Here is a 27,383-nt window from a genome sequence, read left to right as displayed (position 1 = left end):
TGGAAATCATTTCATCACTGGTCTCTGCTTTCAGAGTCACCATTTTTGATCTCTGGGGCCACAGTCACCTCCTCTGCAGGCTGTGGGAGAGAGGCCACCTCTTCCTCCCTTTTCTTCACCTCCTCTTCCTCCCTTTTCTCCACCTCCTCCTCCTTTTTCTCCACCTCCTCTTCCTCCCTTTTCTTCACCTCCTCTTCCTCCTTTTTCTCCACCTCCTCTTCCTCCTTTTTCTCCACCTCCTCTTCCTCCTTTTTCTCCACCTCCACCTTCTCCTTTTTCTCCACCTCCTCTTCCTCCTTTTTCTTCACCTCCTCTTCCTCCTTTTTCTCCACCTCCACCTTCTCCTTTTTCTTCACCTCCTCTTCCTCCTTTTTCTCCACCTCCTCTTCCTCCCTTTTCTCCACCTCCTCTTCCTCCTTTTTCTCCACCTCCTCTTCCTCCCTTTTCTCCACCTCCTCTTCCTCCCTTTTCTCCACCTCCTCTTCCTCCACAACTTCACTGATGGGAGACTGGAAGCCGCTGTCATCATGTGGAGGTGGTGGGAAGTCAGTTGTGGCCTCTGGGGTGCTCTCTGGATCCATTTCTGTAGCTTCAGCTGGGATCTCCTCTGGAGGAGGCGGGGGCAATACTTCCACTGCCTCTTCCTGGTTGGAGGATACTGTTGCCTCCAGCACCGGTTGGGTGGCTTCTTTAACCTCCACTTCTACTGTTGCTGATTCAGCAGCTGATTCAACCTTCAGCAGGACTTCTTGCTGCTCTTTGACTTCCTTTTGCTGCAAGACCGAACCATTTGCCACATCTGGAGAGCCTTCTGACTTTTTGGGACTTACAGAGCCATTCTGAGCAGAGGAGGTTTTATTGTCCGATTTCTCCTCCTCACCTTCGTCCTCCTCTGGGATGTCATCAATGGTGCCCACCTCGATGCATGAGTCAGGGGGCAGGTCATTGGAGCCTTCTACTTGGATCATGGACACCACCTGTTTCATTCTCTTCCTCTTCTGGCTTGCACTATCCCCTTCAGCATCATCCTCCGCTACTCTGTCGACCTCCTCTTGGGCTCCTCCATACTCCCCAGCCCAATCGATGGAAGGGTTTTCTCCTAATAGGTGCAGGTTGGGGTCGCTGTTGCTGAGGACGATGCTGTCTCTGTACAGGTTGTGTCTCCTCTGGACTGCTGCCTCCTTCACAGCTACAGAGAGAGAAGACATTAAAATGTGTGTCTCCATACAAATGCAGAAACATACACAGTAACAGTGTAGGACACTCACCCATCATGATGTCCTTCATGACTGAGTGAAGCACCACCTCCTCAAAGATATTCTCCACCAGGATGAAGCGGGAAAAGTCCTCAAAGATCATCTCCTGGAAGCGTGGCAGCTCCTGTTCACAGAAACGGCAGTCAAAACCTCTCTGGATCTGAAGTCAGTGTTACTAAATACCTTTTACAACGTACCCTTTGCATACAGTTTGACATTACACATGTACCCCATAAGGACCCCTGGTGACATAGGTGTCACCAGTCTAGGAGTCCTGATATATCCTTATATAGCTTTATTCTTGATTTTAATACATAAAATCCCTAAGAGACACCTACTGAACATCCTGGTATCACATGTGACAGGTCAAGTGATTTTGTGCCTACACACCAACATTTCCAAGATGGCTGTGTGCCATGTTAGCAGACCCAACAGAGCTAGCACATTTTAAAAGGGCTCTATCTATGTAACCTGTTGTAAACACATTTATTGAACAAATTCACTTTTCACATCTGCCCTATAGCCCAAAAATTGGTGAAAAGAAATGTTGTAACATATATGTCACATTAAAGTATTTTTTAGCTGAGATGGTCATAAACTGCTCAGTTAAATTAGCCAATTCAATGATATCTTTTACTACGGTTAAATTAAATGTATATTCAAACAAATATAAACCACAAACATGGTATATTAATTAAATTAATATGAAACAAAACTGCATCGTAAATAAAATAAACAGACCAATTCATTAATTTCATAATTTTCTCTAGTATGGATACAAAAAAGTTATATACCATTAAGGGTGCACTAGCAGTCATCCAGGGAGATGGCAGTGAGTTTGAGGGATGGGAATATAGCTCGGATGACAATTCTGAAGACCCTGACTATAATTCCAGCAATAAAGATAAGGAGTCAAGTGAGTCTGATGAATCAAATGGTGGGGAATCAGGTGATACAGATCAAGTCCCTATGCCCCAGATGAGCCCTGGGCATAACTATAACTATATAACTATAACTATTTCTGCACAAGAAAAAAAAAGTTTCTTACAGTAAGAAACCTTTTGAAACCCTCGCGTTCAAAGGGCAAAATGTTTCACCCCTGAGACAAACCTCATATTTCAGTTCATCACAACAGAAATCCTCAAGTTGAAGGACCAAACAAATTTGTACAGTGTATAAAAAATCTCTATGTCACAGCAACATTAACACCACTGTTAACCCTTACAGGCATAAAGTTTGAGGTTTGAGGTTTTTCCTCGCCTGGCATTCTTTGTGAATTTTTGCTTATAAAATAGGCATCTTGTAATGCACAATCAAGTAATATACATCTTCTTTTTCAGGACAACCTAGACTTTCATCATATCCAGGCTATAGTGGTGTCACATGACGGTAATACAAAATTCTAGCACCAGAAAAAGAACGAAAAAAAATAAAAGTTAATTTATTTAAACTAAAGAATTTACCATTAACACCCAATAGGACACATATGTCATGTTACAATTTTTGACATTTTGTCAAATGTCACATGTCTATGTCAAATATACATATGTTTTCTTGGACGCTTAACGCCCAATGTGACATATAACTTTTCAGATCTTTGACAATAGGGGGCGATGTTTTGAAAAAAATATCAGAAATGTGTTCTTTGGGGTCTATTCAGTCTGCGCTAGCTCCCCCATAATTCTCCTTTAAGAAAAAAGGGGTGTGGGTTCTTCTGGGGTACACACAGAATGCTTTGACAATGAAATGTTCCGACACTCACCGAGGCACATGAAGGGCTGAGCTGCTTCAGCATGTAGGGGATGAAGATCTGGAGGAGAGCCTCTCGGAAGAAACGCTTCCTCACTGTGCTGCTGTCGTAGTCAAATTTCTGAACCAAGCAGACACAAGGAAAAGCAGTTTAGCAATGTTTACTCATGTGTTCCTGCACAAATGATAGCAAGCAGGGACTGATTTGAGCATTAGTAGTTAGTATCCCAAGTATGATCTGAATATATTAAGTGTTTGTTTTGTATGGGAGAAGCATGGAAGGGATTGCTTCATTCTGCTTTATTCTATGTATGAGCACTATACATGAGAATTGAGTAAAACAGCAAAATTTCTCTGTGAATTATGTCTTGTAGTTCCTGTCATTCCAGAAGGTGGCGCCAAGAGCAAAAACATTCTGACAACATCATAGGAAAATTTGTAATTTTTCAGCAACTTTACATACACATTGATAGCTAATATATTTTATATTAATTATAATATGGGAAAAAACTACTCAAAAAAAAGATCAGTGATTTTAGCTGTTTCAGCCAATTTCTTTTTTCACAATAAATGTACTTCTTGTTTAAATACAATTTTTTCAATGATTTTATAATCACTACTACTTAATTTTAAACGTTTACAAGTAATATAGATTTCCATGTGTTTTGAAGTGGTACCTTTCTATACGTATAATCATCATATACATACAATCACTTTGTATGCTTATCGTGTGATGACCACAGAATCATTTTCTTCTAGTTACTTATTTTCTTCTGTGGCATCCTTCTATGTAGTGATGTCACTATGAAGTTCAGGCTTTAGCAAGTGAAATCTGGCAGATTAAATGAGTTTCTGGTTTAGGATTAAGAGTGATGACCTATTGATCGTGTCTGTGTTTGTGAGTTTTACCTTAATGACTCTGTCCTGGCAGCGCTGAATGGTCTTACAGAGATCCACGGTGCCCTGAGACTCCAGGCTTTGATGAAGGATCTGCTCAAAGGTATACACTGCATCGTCCATTTGCTGTGGACATAGAGGGAGTGTAAGGGTAAGGGTCTTGTAATGTGCTAAAAAGTGAAATATTCATGCACTCAAGTTAGAAGAAGTTAACTTGTTCTAACTTGAGACTAACTTAAGAAGTTAATATATTGCTCCTGGCCCTGCTGGGTCTGTCCCATGATGCCTACACACAAATATCACTTTTCCATGCACTCAACCTCCTGCAGTTCTGTTGTACTTGCAGCTGTTAGCACAGTTCAACTGCTCCAAATACAGTAAAAGATCTCTCTTAAATAGAAATTCTCCCTTTGTTACAAGCGCAAATGCTATTACACCACCATCGTTTTTCTGAGTTCAAACAAGGCCATCAGGAAAAGCTACAACATCCACTGATGTGCTGTTGTAATAGTTAGGTCTGCTTTAAAATGAAACATTACACATTTTAGTTTAGGGCTGTGGGACAGGGCTTACAACACTTAAACTCTGGATGACCTTGAGTTTAAGTGTAGAACCCCAATACCGGCCCTGGGCCCCACCGAGGGGGCGAGGATAATTTATTTCTCCACGAGGAGGCTGAATGCCTGCCTCTGGGATCTCTGTTCCTGAGAGTTCCTGTGCAAGTCTGAACACATGGAAGATTAATGCAATTATGTCAAAGCCTTGGCTTTTATATTAGAGGAACTACAGGGGGAATGGTTTCTGTGGCTAAACAGATACACACAGAAACCTCATTTTATGTTGTAACATGTTCACTGTTGACCTGGATGACTGAGAATCTTCATCACCGTCTAAATCTTAAATATGCAAATCAATAGTTCAGCTGCTCTGGGAGTCTCAACAAGCTATAGACATTATTAGTATGTTGGTCTGTATAATGGAGGCCTTTCACACTGTAAGACTGCATTTAAACATAGTTTTAAGGACTTCAAAACATCTAAACCACAACAAGGGACGCTCTAGGATTAATATATCTGTCCACAGTGACACCCTCTGTAATAGTAAGATACAGTGCAGGTGGCTTCTGAGAACTCTGCTGGAGTAAATGCCTTGGAGTGAAATACATTTCGCACTAACTGTGCAAAGTTTGCAGATCAGAAAACTACTTAAACTACCGGTACTTGCTGAATTTATGTCCCATAACTCCTGGTCACAATAGTGTCAATCATCACTTTCTAGAATTTTTGGTGATTTAAAGATTTAACAATATTAGGTTTAAAATCTCTGACAAACCCACCGATCACACATGATACATCAACTATGAAAGCATCAGAAAGTTTAAAGTTAAATGATGCCTGTTTTACAGTTTCAGGGTTCAAAGGATTAGGTCATAGAAAAAAGAAATAGTAGAATTGTCCTTTTCTTAATATTAATGGCTCACTCAAAAAAACCTATGCCTTTAGCTGTACCAAGAGTACCAAGCCAAAGTCCCCATAGCTGCTGTATCTGAGCCTCACCTCTCTCATGAGGATCTGGGCCCTCTGGACAAACACTGATGGACTGGAGACGTCAAACCTCTGCTGCAGACCCTCCAGACTCAGCTGCTCCACCTTCTCATAACAGCTCTGCATCTTTACTGGGTGGAAGGCCAGCATGGAGATCTTCTCCATGTGCTGAAGAGGACAGAAAACAGAGTTAATATGTCTTAATTTCCAAACCACATAGGTTGCCTTCATAGCATGAACTATAAAACTACACTTAAACCTCCTCACCTGTGCCACCGTCTCCTTTGTCCCATCGTTGAGGGTGTTCTTGCTCATGTCCACCAACTCTCTGAAGAAAACATCACGGACCTCAGAGAAGCCTCGGCTGGTGGGCTCCATCAGAGCATCCAGGATGGAGCTGATGTAGGGCTGGATGCTCACCTTCAGCAGCTTCTCAGCCTTGGGGAGAACCACAGCTGTGGGGAAGCAATAACAGAAACAAAAGTGTTTTATTTGGTGTTGTATAGAATTTCATTTATTTTTGTTTGCTTCCTATAGTCGCTGGGATTCTTCCAGTACTCTCAACAGTATGAAGAATGCTGCCTGCCTGCCCGGCTTCCTTTGTGTGACAACCATGGGAAGCTGTCAGGTTACTAGTAAACACTTGTAAAAAGTAGAGAATGAATGTTAAAGCTCAAAGATCATGCTGGGTGTTGTCTGCCGAACCTCTGATTTTGTTGGTGACGTGCTCCTTGGAGGTGATGATCTGGTCCATGTCTGTCCTTATGGAGGCCTCCAGGGAGGTGCGGGCTGCCTCACACTTCTGCAACACAGCCTCATGCTGGGCCTGGCACTGGGCCTGCACCAGGCTGTATATCGCATCACTGATCTGCACACAGGAGAGATGCAGCAAAAGGATCAAGCTCTTGTTGCTCCTCATTTATCAGCAAGTATGGCCAAACTAAAGATAAACAAATGCTTTTTTTGCCCCATTATGAAAAATTTGAAAAACTTGGGCCTCACAACAACCAGCATCCAGTTCTTCATTTAAGATCTGAGGCTGCACTCTGGCACTTTGAAACAGGAGTCATATGATCGTTTTTCCAGAGTTTCCTTCACATTTATGGAATGTGTGTAAAGTAGGTCCTTACCAGCATCCAGTTCCTTTGTCTCTCATGCAGTTTGCCTTTGAGGCGAGGGGAGATGAGCTCTCTGAGCTCAGGGAGGAGGCCCTCCATCACCAGGTTAGACAGGATCTACAAGGAAAACAAGACCCAAACCTCAGTAGACTAAAAGCACCATGTAGTTAAAATCAGGTGAATGTTTTTGCTGTTTAGTTTTTTGTTTCCTGCTAACAACACGTATGTCTTCCAATTTTTCACATTGTACCTCTACACTACAAGACCTGTGAAAAGAGTTTGAAAAACATGCTGAAGTTTTCAGACTGTAAAAACAGTATCTATCCATTTATTTTAAGAAAGTATCTGCACTGCCCTGATCAGCATTCTGTGTATTTATTATCTTTTATCAGCAGTTTTGATAATAATATTTATGACCACCACTGCACCACCATTCTAAATATCAACCACCTTGCAACCACTGTTTTCCTTTGACCTATCCATGAACATGAACTAGATCAAGAACTGCAACATCAGCATCCCAGATAAACACTCAAACTTTTATATCTACATCTACAGACTAGGGTTATCGCCATCTTTCGCTGGACCTAGTAGGTCTATGTGGTGACCAACTGCCTGCAAAGCAAGCACTAGTTTCCATTCTCATGTTCGTCCATACCATATACTAAAGCTGTACACTAAACAGGACAGAGGAGACATGTACATATATTTGAATAAACTACATAAGCACAGAAAATAAACTTTTTTTATGTAATGTATGCCTTCTTACTGTGATATGTTGCACAAAGGCAAGATTTGAGTTCTGTACTTCTTGTCATGATAGTGCTGTATCCACAGGGGTGCAGCACTCTATTCTGTCAATACAACTATTCTACTCCAACCTCACATGAGGTTAAAGAAGTGAACAAACAGGATTGCCATCACCAGAATCAGCAGATTCTGTATCAGGCAGCTGATCTTTAAAATCATGTACCAGCATTACTGAAAGAAATTAGGTTAAAGGAGGGCACTGGAGTGAGTGTCAATGCACACTAAAGTCATTATTTAACTCTCAACTGCTACAATATGGAAATCGGATATTTTAACATTAATAGACTTGATTCCAGCTTTGACAGAAAAGGTGGACCGTTTACAAAATGCTCCTGCAAGGCTTACCTGGGAGGGTACACCGCACATCATCTCCCAGGTGCCATAGTGCCCTTGAGCTTGGCGGTAGAGTCGCACTGCATCAGTGAAGGCTGGCGTCTGGACTTTTTTCTCCTCTGATAAACCTGTGGCAAGAACATGAGAAGCTGTTTGAAACATCTTGCTGGGACTGGAAACATGACATAGTTAGACATTTAATGGCTTATTCATCACTTATTTCAATGATGTATGACCATGCATCATCCTTCTGTATAAAACCACAGAAAATTAGAGGAAGTAAAACTTCTCATTTCTCTATTTTTTTTTTAATGTAATTTCACAATTTTAAAGCAGAATGTGTTTATTTTAACATAGTTGTGTGTCTAGGGTTGCTAAATAGAGCATGAGAGAGAAGGGGCTTCAAAGAAAAGTTCAGCTTCTTTGCATTCCTCCAGTTGTCCAGCTTCCAAAGAAAATCACAATATCTGCTCCGAGCCAGAAAAGCATGTTAATACTTAAAAAAGTGCTCAGTCTGAAATGCTGTTTAGCCATACATGTGTGAGAATTCCCAGCGCTGACAAAGCCAGGAAGTGTGTGTATGTGTGTATAACACTAGGGTTGGGGTGGGGGTGGGGTAACAGGACCCGAGCCTCTAGTAGTAGCCGAGGCAGGAAGTCAAAAGACCCTCTCAGAGTGGTTATTATTTTGAGAAGATGGGAGGCTTTCAAAACCAGCTTCTGATGTCACTTTTCTGTCTTCTTAACTTCCTCAAAATTATTTCTCCTCATACAGCTTTGAGTGGACAATACTGTATTTACATATCTTACCAGCAAGACACCGATATTGTTAACATAAAACACTGGCATCAGTCCAAAATGGTAACACAGTGAGACTAATACTCACTGTGTCTCTAGTGTGTGCATCAGAAATTATGTAAGGAAACATTTCTCTATTAATACATATCTGTATATTGGCCATCGGCCATCGATCTGCAATAAAAGATTCTAAGGCTAAAGTCACATCACAAGCCAGACATTGTTCAATTCTGTGTGTGTGTTTGTTTTTCTTATTAGCGTTGCCTATCTCGATGGTTCACATTCATTTCAGTTTGCTCATGTTGTGTGGTGAGATAACCCTCAAATCTGCATCTAAAACGCAGTCCAAACCCTCATTTACGGTTTCCAATGCATGTGAAAAGGAGAAAGTAAAATCTCTCCCAATCTTCACAAAGATAGTGGTTTGTACTTGGACTAGCATTATAACAGAACTGCTAGATTTGGTTACATATGGAAAATTACAGAAATGGCAGATTTGCATGGGAATAAGATCATAGATGAGTTTTGCATCATTACATGTGTGAGCTTGTGATCATATGAATCATGCAATAATCCAGCTACATTAAAACCCTCAATGGCTGTTTTGAATGGTAGGCTATACTATCTTACTACCTAAACAGTGGTTCTGATGGACTGCCATCAGTGGCTTATGTCGAGGTAACTTTCATATATTCCTTACTAAGTAGTGTATACTCATGCCATTTTAAACACACATGCTTGTAAACTACTATAATGTGTTTACTTTAAGATGACAGGATACACACTGCACAGAGGGCCCCTGCATAACTCGACCCCAGGCCTGCATTCCAGTGTAGCACACTAACAGAGCCCCCTGTGTCAGGCAGGATGACATGTTGGTCTGAGGTGAGACTGGTGCACCCGCACCTTGTTTAACACAACTGTTAAAAAGCAAGTGAAACAGAGCTCTGTGCACACACAGAACATATGGAGTTGCTCAGCTCATAAGTCATGCAGCTAGACCGTGTCATGGCTCAGGCATGTTAAGTATTGTTTCCTCTTTCAGGTTCTGCTCAGGCAGGGTTCTGATCAATGCCCTGGATTAGAAGTCTGAACCACTGCTTCTTATATTTTGCTATATACACACTTTTTTTGTAGGTTGGTTTTTATGACTGACATTTACATTTTTTTTGTCCCTGCATGAGGCAATGATAATGTCAAGGGGACATTCATGAGACAAACTGTAAGAAACAGTCAGACAAAAAGAATGGAAAATGGAAATTAAACAGTGATGGAGAACAGGCTTGTAAACAATGTGTTAAGCCACACTTAACACATGATTAAAATCACTCAGTGCCTTTGCCACCACATATAAAACACCTCAATTACCGAAGAAGCTTTACACATCTGTGAATCACACAGAGCGGTGCATCAGATGAAGTGCAGCTCTGGCCAACTGCCACAGCTGTAACACAAACTGCACACTGATTCATGGCATGCAAATGGCAAAGTCTATGTTTGAAGTTGTCAAAACACTAAGCTTAAAGAGCAACTTTGGATGACTCTGAAATGAGTGAGCCAAGAGACCAATGCGTTTACCCATGCTCAATGCACATTCTTCCTACCACTATTTGTGCAGTCTAGTTTTCAATGATACACCCGGTCCAATCTGTACTGTAGCTGTACAGTACACAGCCAAAGCTCTGTCTGCTCTTTACCTGTCAAAGCAAGCACATAAAGCTGGCTTGGAGCTTAATTCCTGCAATTGCAACATGCACCTTTTAGACCTTACATTGTCCTTACAGGAATGTACGTGTTCACAGTATTATTTTCTCTTTACTGCTACTATCTACTCTTCACTGTTTGCAAGGAAGAAACAAGATGTCCTGTTGCAAAGTTTCTTTCCATTTTGTGCTCCTCCAATCAGCTTCATCACTTGAAATGAAATGTGGGGAGTTTGGTTGTTTTACATTTACTAAGTTTACTAAGTGTGTGTGTGTGTGTAAACACACACACACACACTTAGTTGCTTATTTGGTTGCCTTCTTTCATTCTTTACCTAGCTTGTCTTTCTAACAACCTAAAAGTATCAGGAGTGGAATACATGAAACCAAAACTGAAACTCGTTTACTAGCTCTTTGATGACAACATGATCTGATTGACTGAAAATCTTAAAAATAAAAAAAATTAAAGAAATGTTTAACCTCTCTGCTCAATGACATACATTTTGTGATTATACCACATTGTGACATTTTGTCACTCATTGCAAATGCATCAGCCGTGCATGCACCTGTGCGTCAGCACAGACGTAAGAAGCATATGGACACCGCCCTATCAACTGTAAATGTATAGAACACCCACACATCTGTGGTGTCCACAGCTGTCCCATAGACATGAAGAGTATGAATTCAGCGACTGTTACAAAGTGGACTGCTGCCTGCCGCTGCCTGATCAGGTGTTTAATGTGGTCAGTCTTATGAAAACTACAAGATGAGGCAGTGAAATGTGATGCCTTCTTCCAGACTTATACACAAGAACTCAGCAGTTAAACCGGCTTTGTGCCTCCCATGAAAACACAGTTAACAACATTGCTGGGCTGCACACAACAGTCCCAAGCACCTATTTGTGCACTTCCACCCTGCAATAACAATAAGTCTGAGAATGTAAGTGCAGGTTCTGGTACACAAACAACAGCACCTGTCAGTTACTGAAGCCTGTGGTAAAACAAACAGTGGAATTTACATCAGAACAAAAAACGCCTGTTAGAAGTGACAGGGTCGTGCCATTTTCACTCAAGCTGAGCACCATGGCAACCAGATAAATACAGGCTTGTCATAATGACACCGTCTATATCCACTTCTGGTACTGTGCAAGTTTCATATTTACTTCTGCAACTATGGCAGCTAGACAAGTAGCAGATAAAGGATGACACACATGAAGTAAAAAGCTTATGTTAGGCTACAAAATAACTACATATGACAGCATCATCATCACTAAGCACAGCTTTACTCAAACTGTTTGGAACCACTATGTTTAATGTAACACCCTCTATATTCTGATTTAGCCACTGGTTAGCAATATATAAACACTAACAGGGTATTTACTGGCATGTATTATGTCATTAAAAAATAACCACACAGCCTATTTCAGGCATCCAGAAATACATTTGAAAAACCCACAGATTTGACAATGAGGGTGCTCGAACTTCACATTTCCAAGTTCAAGTGTTCAAAATATTCAGTACTGTTTCCCAAATGTACTGAATGTTGCTGCAATAACAAAGGCAGAGTGTATAAGACAAGATGAGACTTGTTAATTCTAAGGAAAAGTGCAGACGTTTTCTATTGAAAACCTTCGACTGACACTCATTTTGTCCTAAACAAAGATTACGAAGGTACCGATGGCAAATAAACAGAGCAAATATTTCAATATGTTTAAGTCACACACATTCAGTCTCACAGAGAAGGCTCTTGTAGAGAGCCACTCCCTTTAACTTGTAGCCCCACGCAGCCACAGGCTAGATCAAAGAACTCACATCTACATTTATGGTTCTAAAGCATTCCTAGAATATTAGGGTAGAGCCATACCACATATTACCATATGTCTCCTCTCTTTATTTCAAAACCTGTTAGATGATGACCTGATGATGAGTTGGTGGGACTCACCATCGTTGGAGTGTCTGACACAGTCTTGGAGGACAGCGTGCCACTTCTGCTGCTCTTTCTCTGTTACCACACAGAAATAGTAGTGACGGGCGTATGGGTGCCACAGGATCAGAGGGAACTGGGTGGCACACTTGAGGAAGGGTGAACTTCCAACCTTGGCTTTTACATCTGGAACAGAAAAGGTACACCTGCATGTTAATTTGAAATGTGAAAGTACAAGAATTATTTAATTATGTCTTCACATGTAGTAAAGAGGACAGAATGTGCTCATGTTTACAGTCAAATTCTGTCACACCTTTTTCTACTTTCAAAATAAAATGGTGTTAACTTCAATTAACTTTTCCTTTACCTACATCTCACAATATGTAATCTTGGACCACATTTCTGGACTGACTCATGATGGTCACCTTTTGTCTTAAGGTGTGTTCACACTTGTTGAGCAGTTCTCATTATGGACGGCAGAGCAGAAAGTATGATTAATTCCTGGTTTGCTCAGCAGTCACTGGCATTTAACAGCAAACCAAAAGACACAAGACTAAGGTACTGGGATACAGTCATAATGTGATCGCACAGCTCTTATGAGAGAGTGCATTAAAAAACGCCCACACCTGGGGACAGAAATTCTTCTCCAATGACATCGTATTACATGGAGGTTCTTGCTTGTTATTTCCATCTAACAGCAAGACAAAAGGTTTAAAGGCCACTGTGTGTTGGAATGCACAAGAGAGTAAATCCACCAACAGGGCTATCATACCACAGATCTTTGCCATCGAACTAACCTGCCAAGTGTAAACTCAGCCTTTGACAACTTAGACAGTAACGGTGCCTTTACTTGGCAGGTCACCTGCTTACAGTTTACACAAAGAAACATCCCACACTATTCCCAGCCAGTGGCAGGTACAAACATTTCCAGTTTGCGCTCATGTTTAAAAGATTATATCTGATATTTGATTGTGTAACAGTCTTATTGTGCAGATCTATTCCTCCATTTTTCATTCATCATCAGTGATTGTCTACAAGCCTGGTTTCTAGCTTAAAAAGTTTTAGTGATTGATAGGTTAACAAGCAAATGAAAATCCTCACCAGGCAGGCTGTTGCTGATCAGATCCAGGTACTGCTCCATGGACGTCAGCACTTTGTAGCCAGCACAATTGATGGTCCCTTTGGGACTGAGGCGTCTATCATGGGACTGGTAGAGATGGAGCAGGTTTAATGGTTGAACAGATGAATCAAAGCAGCGTGACTAAAATAAATGGTACAGTCGCCTCACCGCTTTGCTGTCGTAACAGTTGATGATGTAGGAGTCTGGGACGAAGAGGAAGCGGTTCCTCCATTTCTTGTTCTCCTCCAGGTACTGAAAGAGGGAGCCAGAGAAGATGGACTTGTTCTCTAGAGGAACCTGTTGATGGCAGCACACACCAGGAGCATTAAGGGAGAAACAAAAGTAAAAAGACAAACTTTTTTTAATAAAATGATTCTGTGCAGCAGAAGATGATGGAAGAAGATGTTTTACCTTGCGGTGTAGTAGCTGTGGTTGTGGGCCGACGCCTCCTTCTATGTCAAAGCGAACTTTGTTGAAGAGGGACACTGTATACTGTTGCTCATACAGACGTGCAAACTCAGCCATCACCTTTCCTGTGCGAGCTGAAACACGCACACACAGAGGTTAGAGTTAGCAGTAGGGGTGCACAGAGTTCAAATATGTTCTACAGTATACTGTGGTCTTTGGCATTGATTTGAATCTGGGTCTTATCAGGGTCATAAAAGATCAACATAGAAGCACTCAAAACATGAGGGCATTTCCCCAGAACAAGTCTGCTGTAGTTATGTGGAATGTGTTGATGTGTTGCAATGTTCAAGTTCATCGACAGTTATGGCAGCAGCCTGAGACATTCCTAAAAAGCCATATTTTGACAAATAATTTGTCAAACGAGTCTAAAAACAAAACGAGAGAGAAATGACCTTTTTTAAAGTTTTCTAAATATTGTATGGAAGTGCATAGGAGTCATCACTCTATCCTTATCTGTATCTGTTATCAATATCAATATGATATCAATAAAGACTCCCTAGAGCAGATTATAATAGCAATGCTGCCAACCAGCATACTTGTTTGATAAAGCAAAACATCAAATCTACATGTCATCCAGACCAATAACCTGTCAACTTGCACCTCCATACAAATAATCATTTTAGGCAAAATGTCAATTTTCTGAACCATACGCAATCATAAGAATACATTTTTTAAAACTGCACAAAAGATCTTTATAGATATACATTTAAATTGAAACTGCTCAACAGATGGGGATGAGGAAACACCTTCAAAATGCATCAGAAACACTATCATCTACTTTTTTCTGCATTTTGTTTTCTTTCAGTCCAAATTAGAAATATGACTTTAAAGCTTACATTATGGTTGTATTAAACAACTGTAAGAAAATTGGTGCTCAGTCCCAAATAATATGGCATGGATTTTACATTAATTTAATGATTCACAATCCATTATTTCAAGCTTCACACTTTGAGTGATTGTGAAAGTGAGTGTGAGTTATCGTGTGGGAAAACGTCGGTCCTGATCAAAGGATGGCTTGTTCGTTAAGTGCTTTATCACTGGGTCAACATCGCTATTGTTTACTGGAGCTCTGGTTGGCCTTCAAATGTCTGACACCTTGCCCCACACAGCCATTTACTACCTAAACATGGCTGATGGAAAACTGGCTTTTTAGCTGCTGTAGGTGAAACCCAGTTAAAGACGTTAGTCCAGCTAAGACAATACCTGCTTCCAGATATGAAGCAAGCAAATCTGAGTTTTACACATTATGAATTTACTTTTTTATTAGTTGTGCACTTTGCCCCTGTTTATTCTAAACACACTGTTGCAGAAGCCTGGATCTCTGAATTTCTACACACTACTACATTCTGTTTGTTGCACTGCAGTGTTCATATCTGTGGAGAGAAGATTAACTGTGGTGTCAGGCTACTGTCAGCATGAAGAAAATAAAATGGAGTTCCAATTAGGGCTGAACAGTGAATGGCCTACACACATGCAAAAGTCACATTGCCAAGAATGTAATTTAATAAAGATAATGAGGCCAATTAAGTCCTGCAAGGGACACTGTATTTTACTTCTAGAATACAAAAAGTTTCATTGTTTGCTTAATCCTGAGCCTAACGACAACAAAATTCAGTCAAATTATTCAGGGCTTTTTGGTACCTTAACACACCAGGAAGTTTCCAACAAGGGGTATATGTTGATACTGTCACCTCTGAGTCAAAAGATGATCTTTGGCGATGATGTAATGTTAACCTTGATTGTTGTGTGGTTGCACACGAATGTGATGTGGTTAAAAGCACCAAAAAGTTAGTATGGCGACAGTTATACCAGTTATCTTCTCTGTCCTCACCAAGAAAGGAAAGAGAATTATTCATTAATACAATTGAAACAGACTTAGAGAGCTGAGATATGAAGTCAAAAACAGTCCCTTGAGGCTGGCCACATAAGTCAATACTACCATATACTGTACTATGGTTTAAAACCTAACCAATTATTTGTAAGTGGAATTGCAACATCTCATGAGGAATTTCAAGAAAACAAAACGATGACCCTTGTCCAACAACTAAAACCTCTAACCCCCCTCCATCTCTTTTTATGAACTTTGGCCAGCATTTATATCAGAGTGCATTGGCTACATGACCAGATGTGTAGTTCTGGCCATCTGTCAACACTGCTGTTGTGATGTAGGTGAAAAGCAACCAATTGTGCCATTAATGATGTTGCTCCCTGGTTTGCCAGCTAGCAACAATGTGTGTTGTTGTTGTAACAGAAACGGGTTATCCAGTAAATGGAACAATGTAAGAGCCAGGTCTCATGTGGGCTACAGTAACAAAACTTATGTGTCAGGAACACTTTTAAAATGCATTAAGTTTCTTAAAAACTACTGCTGCAGGTCAGCACAGAACACCCATGCTTTTAAGTAGCAGATGTTAGCCAGACAATAATGGTGGTTGAAACAAACTGAAGGAAGGAAAGAACTGTTTAAATGCTGCCAAAGTGCTTGAGCTGGAATGGATCAATGATTAGACAGAAATTTTAAATGGTCTTTCCAACAGAAACCACAATATAAACCACCAACCACCAACCCTTATGGGACAAGATACCCGTTCTGCACTAGCTTCTTTATAGAGGAGTTTGTATTGACTACTATTAATGAGCCTTAGCAGATCTACAGTCATAAAGTTTTGGTAATGCATTTTTATTTACAAGACATGCAGTGTACTAATTAGCAAAGTGAAATTCCATCTGTGTTCTGTGGAAAATCTGTTCACCAAATGCAGTATGGAGGAGGATGGCCCATTTAATCCCATCTGCTCTGCATTGTGGTTGTAATATAGTGCTTTTGCATTCTGGAAACATATAATTAAGCTTCCTGGCAAAACCATTAGAAAGTTATCGGCACATAATTGTGAGCAATGGACTGAGTCTGTATAGTATATTAAAGGGGAAATGACCTGCAGAATCCTCACATGTGGCCACCACAGGACACCCGACAGCAGATGATCACATGTAAAGTGACATCACTGTTTGAACAATGTTGATTCAGACACATTTAATAAACATTTTGGTGACCAGAGAAAGAACCTCTACAGAGCACAAAGAATGGCACCTATCTCATAATGGTATTGACGTCAGCAGTGTTATATCCATGCTTCTATTGTAGCAATGAGTCAGCTTTAAAGGCAGTGTGTGTGATGGTGCTTTCACTCTTGGCACAGGCTCATTCTCTCTGACTAAATGGTCCTTTTGACAGGAAGGCACAAAAAGGAATGTGACCCTTTACAAAAATGAAGCATGGAGGAAACAGATGTGGCAAGAGAAAGTTCATTGCCACCCTGTTTCTATTTCTAAGAACCAAATTTGTAGCAACTTTCATCATGCTGAGCTATTCTGTAACTACAATTTTTTATGTTTATACACTTAAAGGTTAACTGGTGTAAAAGGAGAATAAGGAACAATTTTGTATATAATTAAGCAGGTTTATAAGTGGAAATGGGACCTTTGGAGTCTATCCAATACTCCACCAGTAAGAACTACAAACTAAAAGGAGTTAATGTAAACACACCAGCTACTACTGTGATTTCTACTGCAAAGTCACATTTCTGCTGCTGGTTTGGCTGAATGGAAACATGAATCAAGAAAAATGTCGCTAAGCCTGGTCTCAGAAAACTAGAAAAACAAGGATACAGAAGCCTCTAAATTCTTATTACACGGTCCAAGTTACTTCAGGGGAAAAAAAACTGGAGCACAGGACGTTATGTTTTCTAGCCGAACGTAAGAGTGTTGCTCACCACTCCCCCACATCAAGCACTATGGAGGAACAGAGCCTTGGTCTCCACAGAACCAGAGGTTGTTTCAGTTATCCAGCAGAACATCATACAGGTTGGTTGTTGGGTGATTTCAATACTAATCATGATCAGTATATATCCCAATCCTACTTCACCTGCTTTTTTTTTTTTTTTTTTTTTTTTTTTTTACAATAAACATTGGCTCGCTAGACCATGTAGTGGTACAGTAGTAGTAAGCATGGTATCTCCTTTAGACATCACAATATATCTAAGGAATGGTGACATTAACTGTTATTTCTTCACATTTTGCTAGTAAGTGTAGGTCATATTTATGTCTTCTGAACATTTTTACAATATTGTATGGCTTGAATGACTGGCTTGACATATCCTTTTAAAATTTTGCGTCAAACATCACAGTTCCCTTTTATCGTACAGGCGGGAGGCACTGCAGAACACATCAGAGGAGAAGGAAGAGAAAACAGTCATGGCTGACTCATTTCACAGAGCAGACTGACAATGGAACCTGTGTGACACTCTTCTTAGTCACACAGCACTAAGCTCCATATGATCATGAGAAACCTTAGGTGAGTGGGTGAAAGCATAACAAAACATTACTCTGTCCTTAACAGCTTCTGCCTCACCCTGGTTTTATGAACTGCTATTATAACTTTACACGTGCAGTATGAATTTAAACACAGATCTCATCCTAGTTCTGTTTCAAAAGCTCTGCCTGAAATACCTCTCTGGCAAAAGTGAGAGCTGCTGCTTCAAATTGGTTGCCTTGAAACAAACCATGGTTGAGATGCTACTTTTGGAAAAGTCACTCAACCTGACGAATGATGTCACATGACATCTAGACCACATCTGACCGGTGGAGGTCTCTAACAGCAGGTGACTGAAAAGATAATGCTGCTTATTTTTGAAAGTCCTGGCTGCATTCAAACGCATCAGCAAACTTTTCAGTATTTCCACTGACCATCCACTTCCTGACTGAGAGCAATGTGCTGAGATTTGGCATTTTTTGTAGGTAAAAAAGCTCACCAGAAGCGCCTGCTCACACCAATATGAGGCAGGTGTTTTAAAAAAACAAAACCTCTACAAACATTAAATTCCTCAAAACTGTCACACAGGACCTTTCTCAAGTTCCACCAGAATATAAGGATTTACGTTCTCACTGCAGGGGAATGTGAGCCAATCAGTCCAGAAACCTTTACAATCACTCTGAATGTCCCCCTGAGCAAAACTGGATACTAGTGATTTAGTTTAAGCTGTTTTTCCAATTGCAGGAACTCCAGGCTGGCAACCAGTTATAGCAGACCTGGGCAAAGTATGGCCAGCAGGCTGGGAGCAGCCCCCCCATGCCCTTTGAATGTGGCCTGCAAACCAGTCTGCTGCTGCAGCACTAACTTTCAGATATTTGGGATTTGGTTTGTGATTATTGTTAACCATAATAGTTGTCTGCACATTAGGCTTGTGCAAAATTGTATCGTGTGCAATTAATCGTCAGAAAAACTGCCACCGATTAATATTTGCCACTTCTTGATTACGGCGATTAGTGCCTTGTCATGATGACGAATTTTTGTGTGCGACGTACTCTCACCATCGCCCGCAAGCGCGCACATGTGAGCCCACAGTAACAATAATGGCGGAAGGCAGTGGTATTCAATTAAATGATGCGGAGCAGCACCTTCCTAACAGAGGCTCTACGTCTGACGAAGAAAGCGCAAGGAGGCCACAAGGCCGGCTACAGCTGTAGTATATAGCGCCGCGCATACGTACGTGACATGTAGGTGTGACGCAGGTGTGAAGCGTTGGTTGCTGCCATAGTAACTGGATGTTTGTTGTTATTAAAAGAAGTAACTCCGACTGGAGAATCTGCCTCCCGATCTTTATTTAAGCAAGATAGGAAAACATTACAACAGTGAAGTCTCCTCCAGCAGATACCGGAAAGAATTCCACTCAGCCAAGAATCCACGGTACGTTTAGTCATTGTGCTCCTTACGACCAAAGCGCTGGAAGAACGTAACAGGTTGATTTGCACAGACATACATTTAAATGTGGAATTGTTCGGTTTGTTTGTGATGTTTTTTTCTGCTGCTGTTTACAGTATGAGTGAAAAGATGCACTAGTATGTGACATATTCCACTCACAGGTTAATTTGCACATTTTTTTAACTTGAAATAATCACTGATGTGACTTTTTTCTGGACTTATTTGTCCTGTTTAATTTTAATGTTGATATGCACTGCTCTGTGACCTTAAGATAAGAACATTTGAAGGACAAAGTTACTTTAAATGTTTGCTTCATTATTATTTTTAACATTGTGCAATGCATCCGTTATCACTAAATATTTCAAACATGGCTGGTTTGTGCCTAATCACTACTTACCAGCTTAACCTGTTAGAATGAAGGAGTTAACTTGACTGATGATTTGTCAGTATCATTTTAGAACAATGTGGCGATTTAGAGTCAAAAACATGTAAGTGCAATTGTCATCAATTAATCGTCAAATTAATCGTTATCGGCTAAATGCCACAATTAATCGTGATTAATTTTTTTTCCAATATCACCCAACCCTACTGCACATCCAAAGTGCACACATATGTTTACATAGTGGTGTAGGATGCACACTAGGAGATACAAGTTTTTAAAAATAAGCTTAACCAGAATGTTAACCAATCAGAGACAAGCCCTGGCCCAATGTTTCAACACTGAAAGGGCTTAGCCTGTTAAGGTGGGCTGTGAATATCTGTTAAATCTGTTAAATACACTGTCTCACTATTTGAGAACTTATCTACCATTAGTCCATGGCTAGGGAAAGATTACGCCATGCTTGACTCGAGCCCTGTTGATAAATCTGATGAACTTTAATACCCTTTCACTCAAACAGCTCCATCGTTGGAAGATAAAGTGAGGAAAAAGAAGAACCTAAAGCTGTACCTTTTACTAGATAGTAAAAGCATGAACAGTTTTATTACAATATCCTCTTTACAGCAGTGTTCACTAGATCAATGAATATGTTCACATAAAAAAATAAAAATCACTCACTAAGAAAATAATAAAGAAAAAGAATTCACACTGGCCGCAAACAGCAACTTGGAAATACAAAGCAGCGCATACCGTCCCTGGGTTTATATATATAAGAACTGTACTGGGTCACACAGCATTTATCTAAAGTGAGTGCACACAAATCTGACAGGGTTAATGTACCCACCATTCCTGAATGAGACTGTAATCCTATTTTATCTTTGGAAATGGGAGGTATTGTTAACACTTTAGTGAACACGGCTTACACTATCTGCTATCTGAAAGATCTTATATTTACTGTCTGCTAAACTATTCTGTACTAGAAGAAGATGGTGGATTGGTCTATATGCAAAAATAGAGAAGAGACATTTTGGGCACCCAAAGTCATGTTTTGACAAATGACTACTTGCTGGAATACAACCAGAAAAGATTAGATTGTTTCAATGTTTTGTCAATGTTTCAAGTAAATGTAAGCACTAATCAGCAGCCTGTCACTACTATGTGACAACAAACACAAAATATAATGTCAGCTTAGCCCTTAGCCAACTTTCAATCACTTTTTAACACTCATCACCCTGATTGGATGTCAGTATACTGTATATACTAAATTATGGTTCATGTACAATGAAAACAATAAACGTGGAGATCACATTGTTTTCATGTTTAAGTCACATCACACATCACATAGAGGAAAATCTAATGAAACCATCAGCGGCAGCTACCAAATCACGACTTTATTCACTCACATTACACAGATACATTTTTTTTCTAGGCGTACAACAGGGCGAGGTAGTAAGAACATATCAGGAAGCTGCTGCTGTGAATCTAGCTGACTCTTTGTTGTGCAGCAGCCATCTACCAAACTAATTGTCCAGGGGGCCTCTGCAGTGCTGAGGCCAGCTATCAGCTCCACTGGTCCTAGACTCTGTTGTCTTTCATCACTGTGGCAATCTAACCAACAAGGTTTTTGGTTTACGTGGCAGCTCGTCTTATCACTGACATCGGTTTCTGCAATTCCTGATCACAGAGATCTGAGTTGAGACTGCTGTTTAATAGACCCACATGAGAATCCCCCCCTCCTGCCCCCTCCTCTTTTCTCCACAGTGCCTTAACAAAAACATTCCACTGAGAGACCCATAGGCTGACTCATAAATTTAGACCGTGTTCCTATCAGAGCCGAAGCGAGCAGGCAGCCATGGAAAAATCCAGAGCAGCAAATGAGAGCATATTTAGTTAGACTTAAATGTGTTTACTGAGATAATTAGAGACAGGGCAGGAGTTTCTGTTCAAACATTTCACTGTAGCAGTTCTTTAAAGATGCATGTTAGCCAACAGGGAAACACTAAGAAGTGGACCACCAGAGTTGGTATGCATGTGATGCAAGACTGACAGGAACCTGTGTAAGGTTCCCACATAATCTGCCTTAACGCCTGTAAATAATAATACACACAATGTCAGATTTCATTCTCAATTTAACTAATGAATAAGTGCTTCAATGAATATCAGAAAGATATGTATTGCATAAAAAACACTGTTTACATGAACAAACCTAGCATGATAGCTTCAGCCACAGCCACCTTGGCAATGCTGGCAACTCCTGCCTTAATCCATGTAGGCAAAGAGGTGGAGCAGGAGTGGAGCTGAGGTTGGCAGGTGAAACTTAGACAGGTAGTGACTTGCAATGATCAAAAAAGCCAAATCATTATTTTTACATAACTTTAAGTATGTTATACAAACAATTGGGAAATCATCCGTGAATCAAATTGTGTATCGCTGCCATCACCAAACCAAAACCATGGCTCTATTAGAAAATGGTTCCAACCACTGCCAATAATACACAGTTACCTAAAGAGTCTCATCTTATTACAACATGGGAGTCAAGAGGGAGTCCCTTTAGTGATCATCTGAAGAACTACACTGCTGCACTGGCTTCATTTATTGCTGCTTGGAATTAAATCACAAACATCAACGAACCACTTTGACAAGACAGGGCCGGCTCTCAGTTACTTTTTCAGCTAAATCCATAAAGAGGGGTCCCTCTGTGCTGGGTAAATAAAAGTGAAACATTATTTCTGTAGTGATGGAAGTGAAACTGGTGACGCATGAAACTGAAGTCACATGCCAGTTTTGGATTTATTTGTCAAGTTTGTGTGAGTCATAATCCAGGTCAATGTTTTTAAGCATCATTTAGCATCATTGTCTAGGCTTCTCTGCCTGGAACCTCCAGTCTCGTTAACTTTGTGACATTTTTGTACAAAAAGCCCAAAAAATCTTAGCACTCCCAATTCAGGAACGACTGGCTGAAGCAACAGGAACATTCAAAGACAATAACATATTGTCAAAACATAATGTTAACTGATAAAAGCCCTGAAAATAAGTTTTTATGTAACAGCAGTCAGATCACAGCCGTAGGGCTCCAACACTCCCCGTGCAGGATGGTGCTGTTTAGGGGCAGGCTTGTGAAACATACATTATGGTAAAGCCTCTTGCTTTATGGCATTGAAAGGTCAGGCAGCTAGCAGGCTTAAATGCGATGCTGTGTTTTTCTTAAAACCGGTAGTCAATTAAGGGCCAGTACTCTCTGATAATGGCCGAGGGTGTGGTCAACAGGAACTGAGAAGAAACAAGGGGTGAATGAACTCATGGTGCTGGTGCTGATGGCCAGCTCTTGTAAATCTGCCACACTACCAACTATTGTAACACACTTTGTTACTGAAGTACATGTCCACTATGAATGTTTTACATGTTTTCATAATATTCAAAACAGCCTTAAGGGTTAGACGGAAGTTATGTGTTTATATTTGCATCAGCCTAAAGTATTAACTTTGACAGCAAATGAAACATTAAGACTAAAATAAGAAGCTATACCACCAATCTCATGACTGCCAATCTTTGCCCTGTTCTCAAGGTGTTCTCACCAAAAAAAAATCCTTCAGACCTGCTCTTTTTCCCAAAAGAAGTGTGAGTGTGTATGTAAAGTCGGGTACCAGCAGCAGGTATTTCCGTTATCTGAACCTGTTTCAAACAAGCCTCTGTGTACTGAGCTGGGTGTGTGTTGAAGGTGAGTGTGCCACACCTCACCAGAGTTGGGGATTTTAACAGAGGCAGGGGAAAACACTACATGTTAGGATTTCCTGTTTCCTGTCGCTTCACCCACTGACCGAACTGGCACGGTACTATGTATGACTGCATAAGGGAACTCTTTGTGAGTGTGGGCAACACTGAAACTCTGACTATATTCACTGGACCTCATAAACTTATGCAATGTTTCTCCTTCATTAGGGGGATCCCTTTAAATTTAAAGCCCTCACCAATAGCATTATTGTTTTCTTAATCAAAGCTTTAACTGCAGCTAATAAGCACTGTGGGACAGTAACTCCTCTTTTGTATCTAAGTAGGTTTAAGAAGTTACCTTATGTGCAAAGTTGGACATATTTCTCTGTACCAGCAGCTCAGAAAATCCTATTACACATGTTGTAGCATCACAGATTTCACTGGAATAGATTTAATTAGCAGCTCTTGTACAACCATGTAAAATCTAGAACTGGATCTGAACAGTTAGTTATTCATGTCTCATTTTGTTTTTAATGTTGGCTTTCAAATGCTGGTAAATTTGCAGAAATACTCTATTTTACATTGGATTCTGACATTCTGCACAGCAGGGCAGAGAACATCACATTGTGATGCTGTTATAGGGAAGATATGCTTAAGACCTCAACTGTGTGAAATACTTTAAAATGATCAATGACAAGATAAAAGCAGAAATATGTGGTTTGAAACTGGCCAAGCATGGTAGCAAAACAGCATGAATACTGCAAAGCTTGATTATTATGTATCTGTCTGGCTGCTATTATACTCCATTTCAACAAGATAACATACAAACATACACAGCAATAAACAATTAGCCCGGGGTAGGCATGCTGTGATCGCATTGCTGATGAACAGCAGTATGTCCCAGTACAGCTGCACACTGTCACATCACAACCCCAGCTCTACGGCCAAAGCTATACATTTTCTAACATCTGCTGTCTAATCACTGACATTACTGAACCACAATGTCAAAAGATTATGTATATAATATACTTCAAGTCATCTTATCTGTACCTAGCATGTGGTGATCTTAAGTGTAACTGGTTCTACTGCATGATGCCAGACATTCACATATAAGGTTTCAATAAATGCCCTAAAAGCCTCTCCATGTGTAGCCTACATGCAGTGTGTACATGTGTGCTTATAATGCCAGTTTCCAAAAAGGAAATGAGAGGTTAGCCATGTGATCTGGGTCATTTCCACTTCATACACACCCCCACATCTTGCTTCATAGCTGACCTCATGCTGGAGGTTATGAGGAAAGTTGAGCATGCTGGTTAAAGATGAGTCAGGGGCTCCCACAGTTACTCCTATCTACAGTCAAGGCACGGCTGTTCTAACAGTGAGATGCAGACAGACGACGTCAGGCCATCACAAACCAACGCCTGAATACAATGACAATGGGTGGTGAGGCTATATACAAACATGACTACCTTAACTCTGTAAATGGTTAATCTCATGTGCAAGGCTTAATCGTCCTCTCAGATATCAGGGATGAACATAACGCCTGAATGTGTGTGCGAGAGTTTTAATGATAAATCCAGGCACTTCCCTTGAAGTCAGCCAGGCTCTTGGCTTCTGTTGGTGGCAGAGACCGTGTGGCGCTGGCTGCGCAGCTCAAGGCCTAGAGGTTTCCATGCTTTTTAATGCATTCCTCAGATTCCACATCTGATACATGTGTGTGTGCTTCAGCACTGAAAACCTAAAGCTGCAACACAGCTTTCATTCTCTAGTTTCACTCAGAGGTAATCAGCTGCACATGTTCCTAAATTTATGAAGAAACATGATGGAAAGCCAACGACAGACACAGGGGTTTGGTGGATCTGGGTCAAGTAGATAGAATTAAACTTTAGTTCTTAATGACAGGTGGGACATCTGAGGATTTAGGGCCAAGTTTTTCAGCTTTACCCAGTCAAGAAACTTAAAACCTACTGCTAGCCTGAGGGGAGGGGCAATAAAAAAGACTATGTGACACAAAATTCAGGAAATGTCTGCTTCTTAAGTGTAATCAAATCTGGCATCATCATCAGGATACAGTGTTACATGCTTAAACTACATCTGAGGCCGATGAGAATGAGAAACATAAGTCTCATCAGACCCATGGTATTGGCATTCAATTTAAGAAGCCAATACCATGGGTTCCATCCATTACTTCTGGCCATAATACAAAAATGTCAACATGCTCTGACATATCAGAGGCTGTGCCAGTGAGGATTAGTTCATGTTCTCTCTTGCTCCTACTGTAAGGTACCAAATCTTCCGCAATCATGCTCTGACTTCACTTGTATAACAAGTTCCAACAGGCCACATAACAAAGTCATAGTATTTGTAAGAGCGGGAGCTGATAAGGTGCAGCCTGTGTCTTTTCAGGGTTCCTTCTCTTTCATTGTTAGAGGAACAAAAGCATTTAGAGACCCATTCACTGCTGCTAAACAAACAAAAAATCATTCCCAGTGAAAATGACATAGATCTACAAGATAAAGAGGGCTGAGCCTTAATATTTATGTTAATCATTTGGAGTGAGAACAAAGTCCATACAGACCATGGAGGTGAAGTCAATAGAAAGGGTGGTGCCAGGGATTTTAGTGGAATCACCACACCTGACAGCTTTCAGCAGGTATTTTCTCACCCACCATTTACACTGAAACTAGAAGCCCAACAGAGCCAAACAGGTCTGCTTTATCCCCAATCTACCGACAAAAAACTAATGTGATATCTAGATATCTTTTCCCCCCTAATAGGGTGGTATCCTTTAAACTGATTAGTCATATTCATGACTTATTTTGAACCATTGATCAGTCAAAAGAGTGTTTTGTTAGGGCCATTTTGTGAACCATATGATTGATTGACTATTACAGGAAAACTGCAAAATGCTCAACAGAATTTTAGAGCATTTCAGATTTTCACATTAAGATAACAGACTGTGTTCTGTGACAACAATCTGGTAACAGACCTATAGTTTCTGGTGACATTACTCATATAATAAAACAGAAGACAGTGGTCAGACCAGAATCTGCTGCTACCATAAAAAGTTGTGTAACTTATAAATGTTTATTTTTGTGGACATGTTTTAAAGGGCACTGAGCCATTTCAAGACATACATATTTTGTAGGCCTAGGTGTGAGGTGTACATCATCAGTGTACATCCATGCTGCATCGTATCTGGCGTTCAGGGCGGCAGTAGATTAAAACTGACGCCACAGGCGCTTAAAGCAACACGCATTCAGTCAAAAAGTGCCAGTCGTACCCCAATACTCTGAACACATGACTCTCATTCTCACGTTTCTGCGGTGGGAGTGTGTGTTGTTCCTGAGGCCGCTGCGTAAAAACGCACATGTGCCGAAACGCCACCAAACAAACCACAACAAAACGTGTCACCTCACCTGTGATAATCTCCCGTTTGCCTTCATCCAGGTGACTGGAAATCACGTCCCCCATGATGGATAAAACTCAACACCGATTCCACTTCAGGTCTGCGCCAAAGTTTTGTCTCTGAGACAGAAACGCAGTAAAATCCCTCCAGAGAAACGCAGCCTGCTCCAGCAGCCCTCTCACCTCCTCCCAGCTCTGACCGCCGTCTGCAGATGAGACGGGCGGTGGCGAACACTCAATCCAAGGTGGCAGGGAGAGGGGGGGAAAAAAGTTAGTCGAATAAACTTTGCACTGTCAGTGGCTGTTTCTCACACAGACACACCCTTCTTTAAAGTGGGGAAGGGAACTCCCACCTTCCAGTCACGGTGCGTTCAAAGAATGTGGGGAAACGGAAGACGTCTCAATC

The 27,383-nt window shown here is 40.7% G+C and overlaps 1 protein-coding gene across 1 annotated transcript; it reads right to left on the bottom strand.

Annotated features, from left to right (window-relative positions):
* Positions 1-371: 371 nt before the first annotated feature.
* niban2b (niban apoptosis regulator 2b) lies at positions 372-27,383 on the bottom strand (the record flags this gene model as incomplete). The annotated part of the gene is made up of 14 exons (XM_028414738.1): positions 26,989-27,383; positions 13,662-13,792; positions 13,419-13,547; positions 13,232-13,337; positions 12,149-12,316; positions 7,720-7,835; positions 6,577-6,681; positions 6,152-6,314; positions 5,714-5,901; positions 5,459-5,614; positions 3,915-4,028; positions 3,019-3,126; positions 1,269-1,380; positions 372-1,189 (listed from the first exon to the last, which is right to left on the bottom strand). Coding segments are annotated over exons 1-14 (2,469 nt in total), but the record flags the coding sequence as incomplete, so codon positions are not given.

Source organism: Parambassis ranga, chromosome 9, assembly GCF_900634625.1.
Source record: "Parambassis ranga chromosome 9, fParRan2.1, whole genome shotgun sequence".
NCBI lineage: Eukaryota > Metazoa > Chordata > Actinopteri > Ambassidae > Parambassis > Parambassis ranga.
The sequence above is the reverse complement of the archived record's forward strand: the minus strand, read 5'-3'. Positions and strand labels throughout refer to the sequence as shown.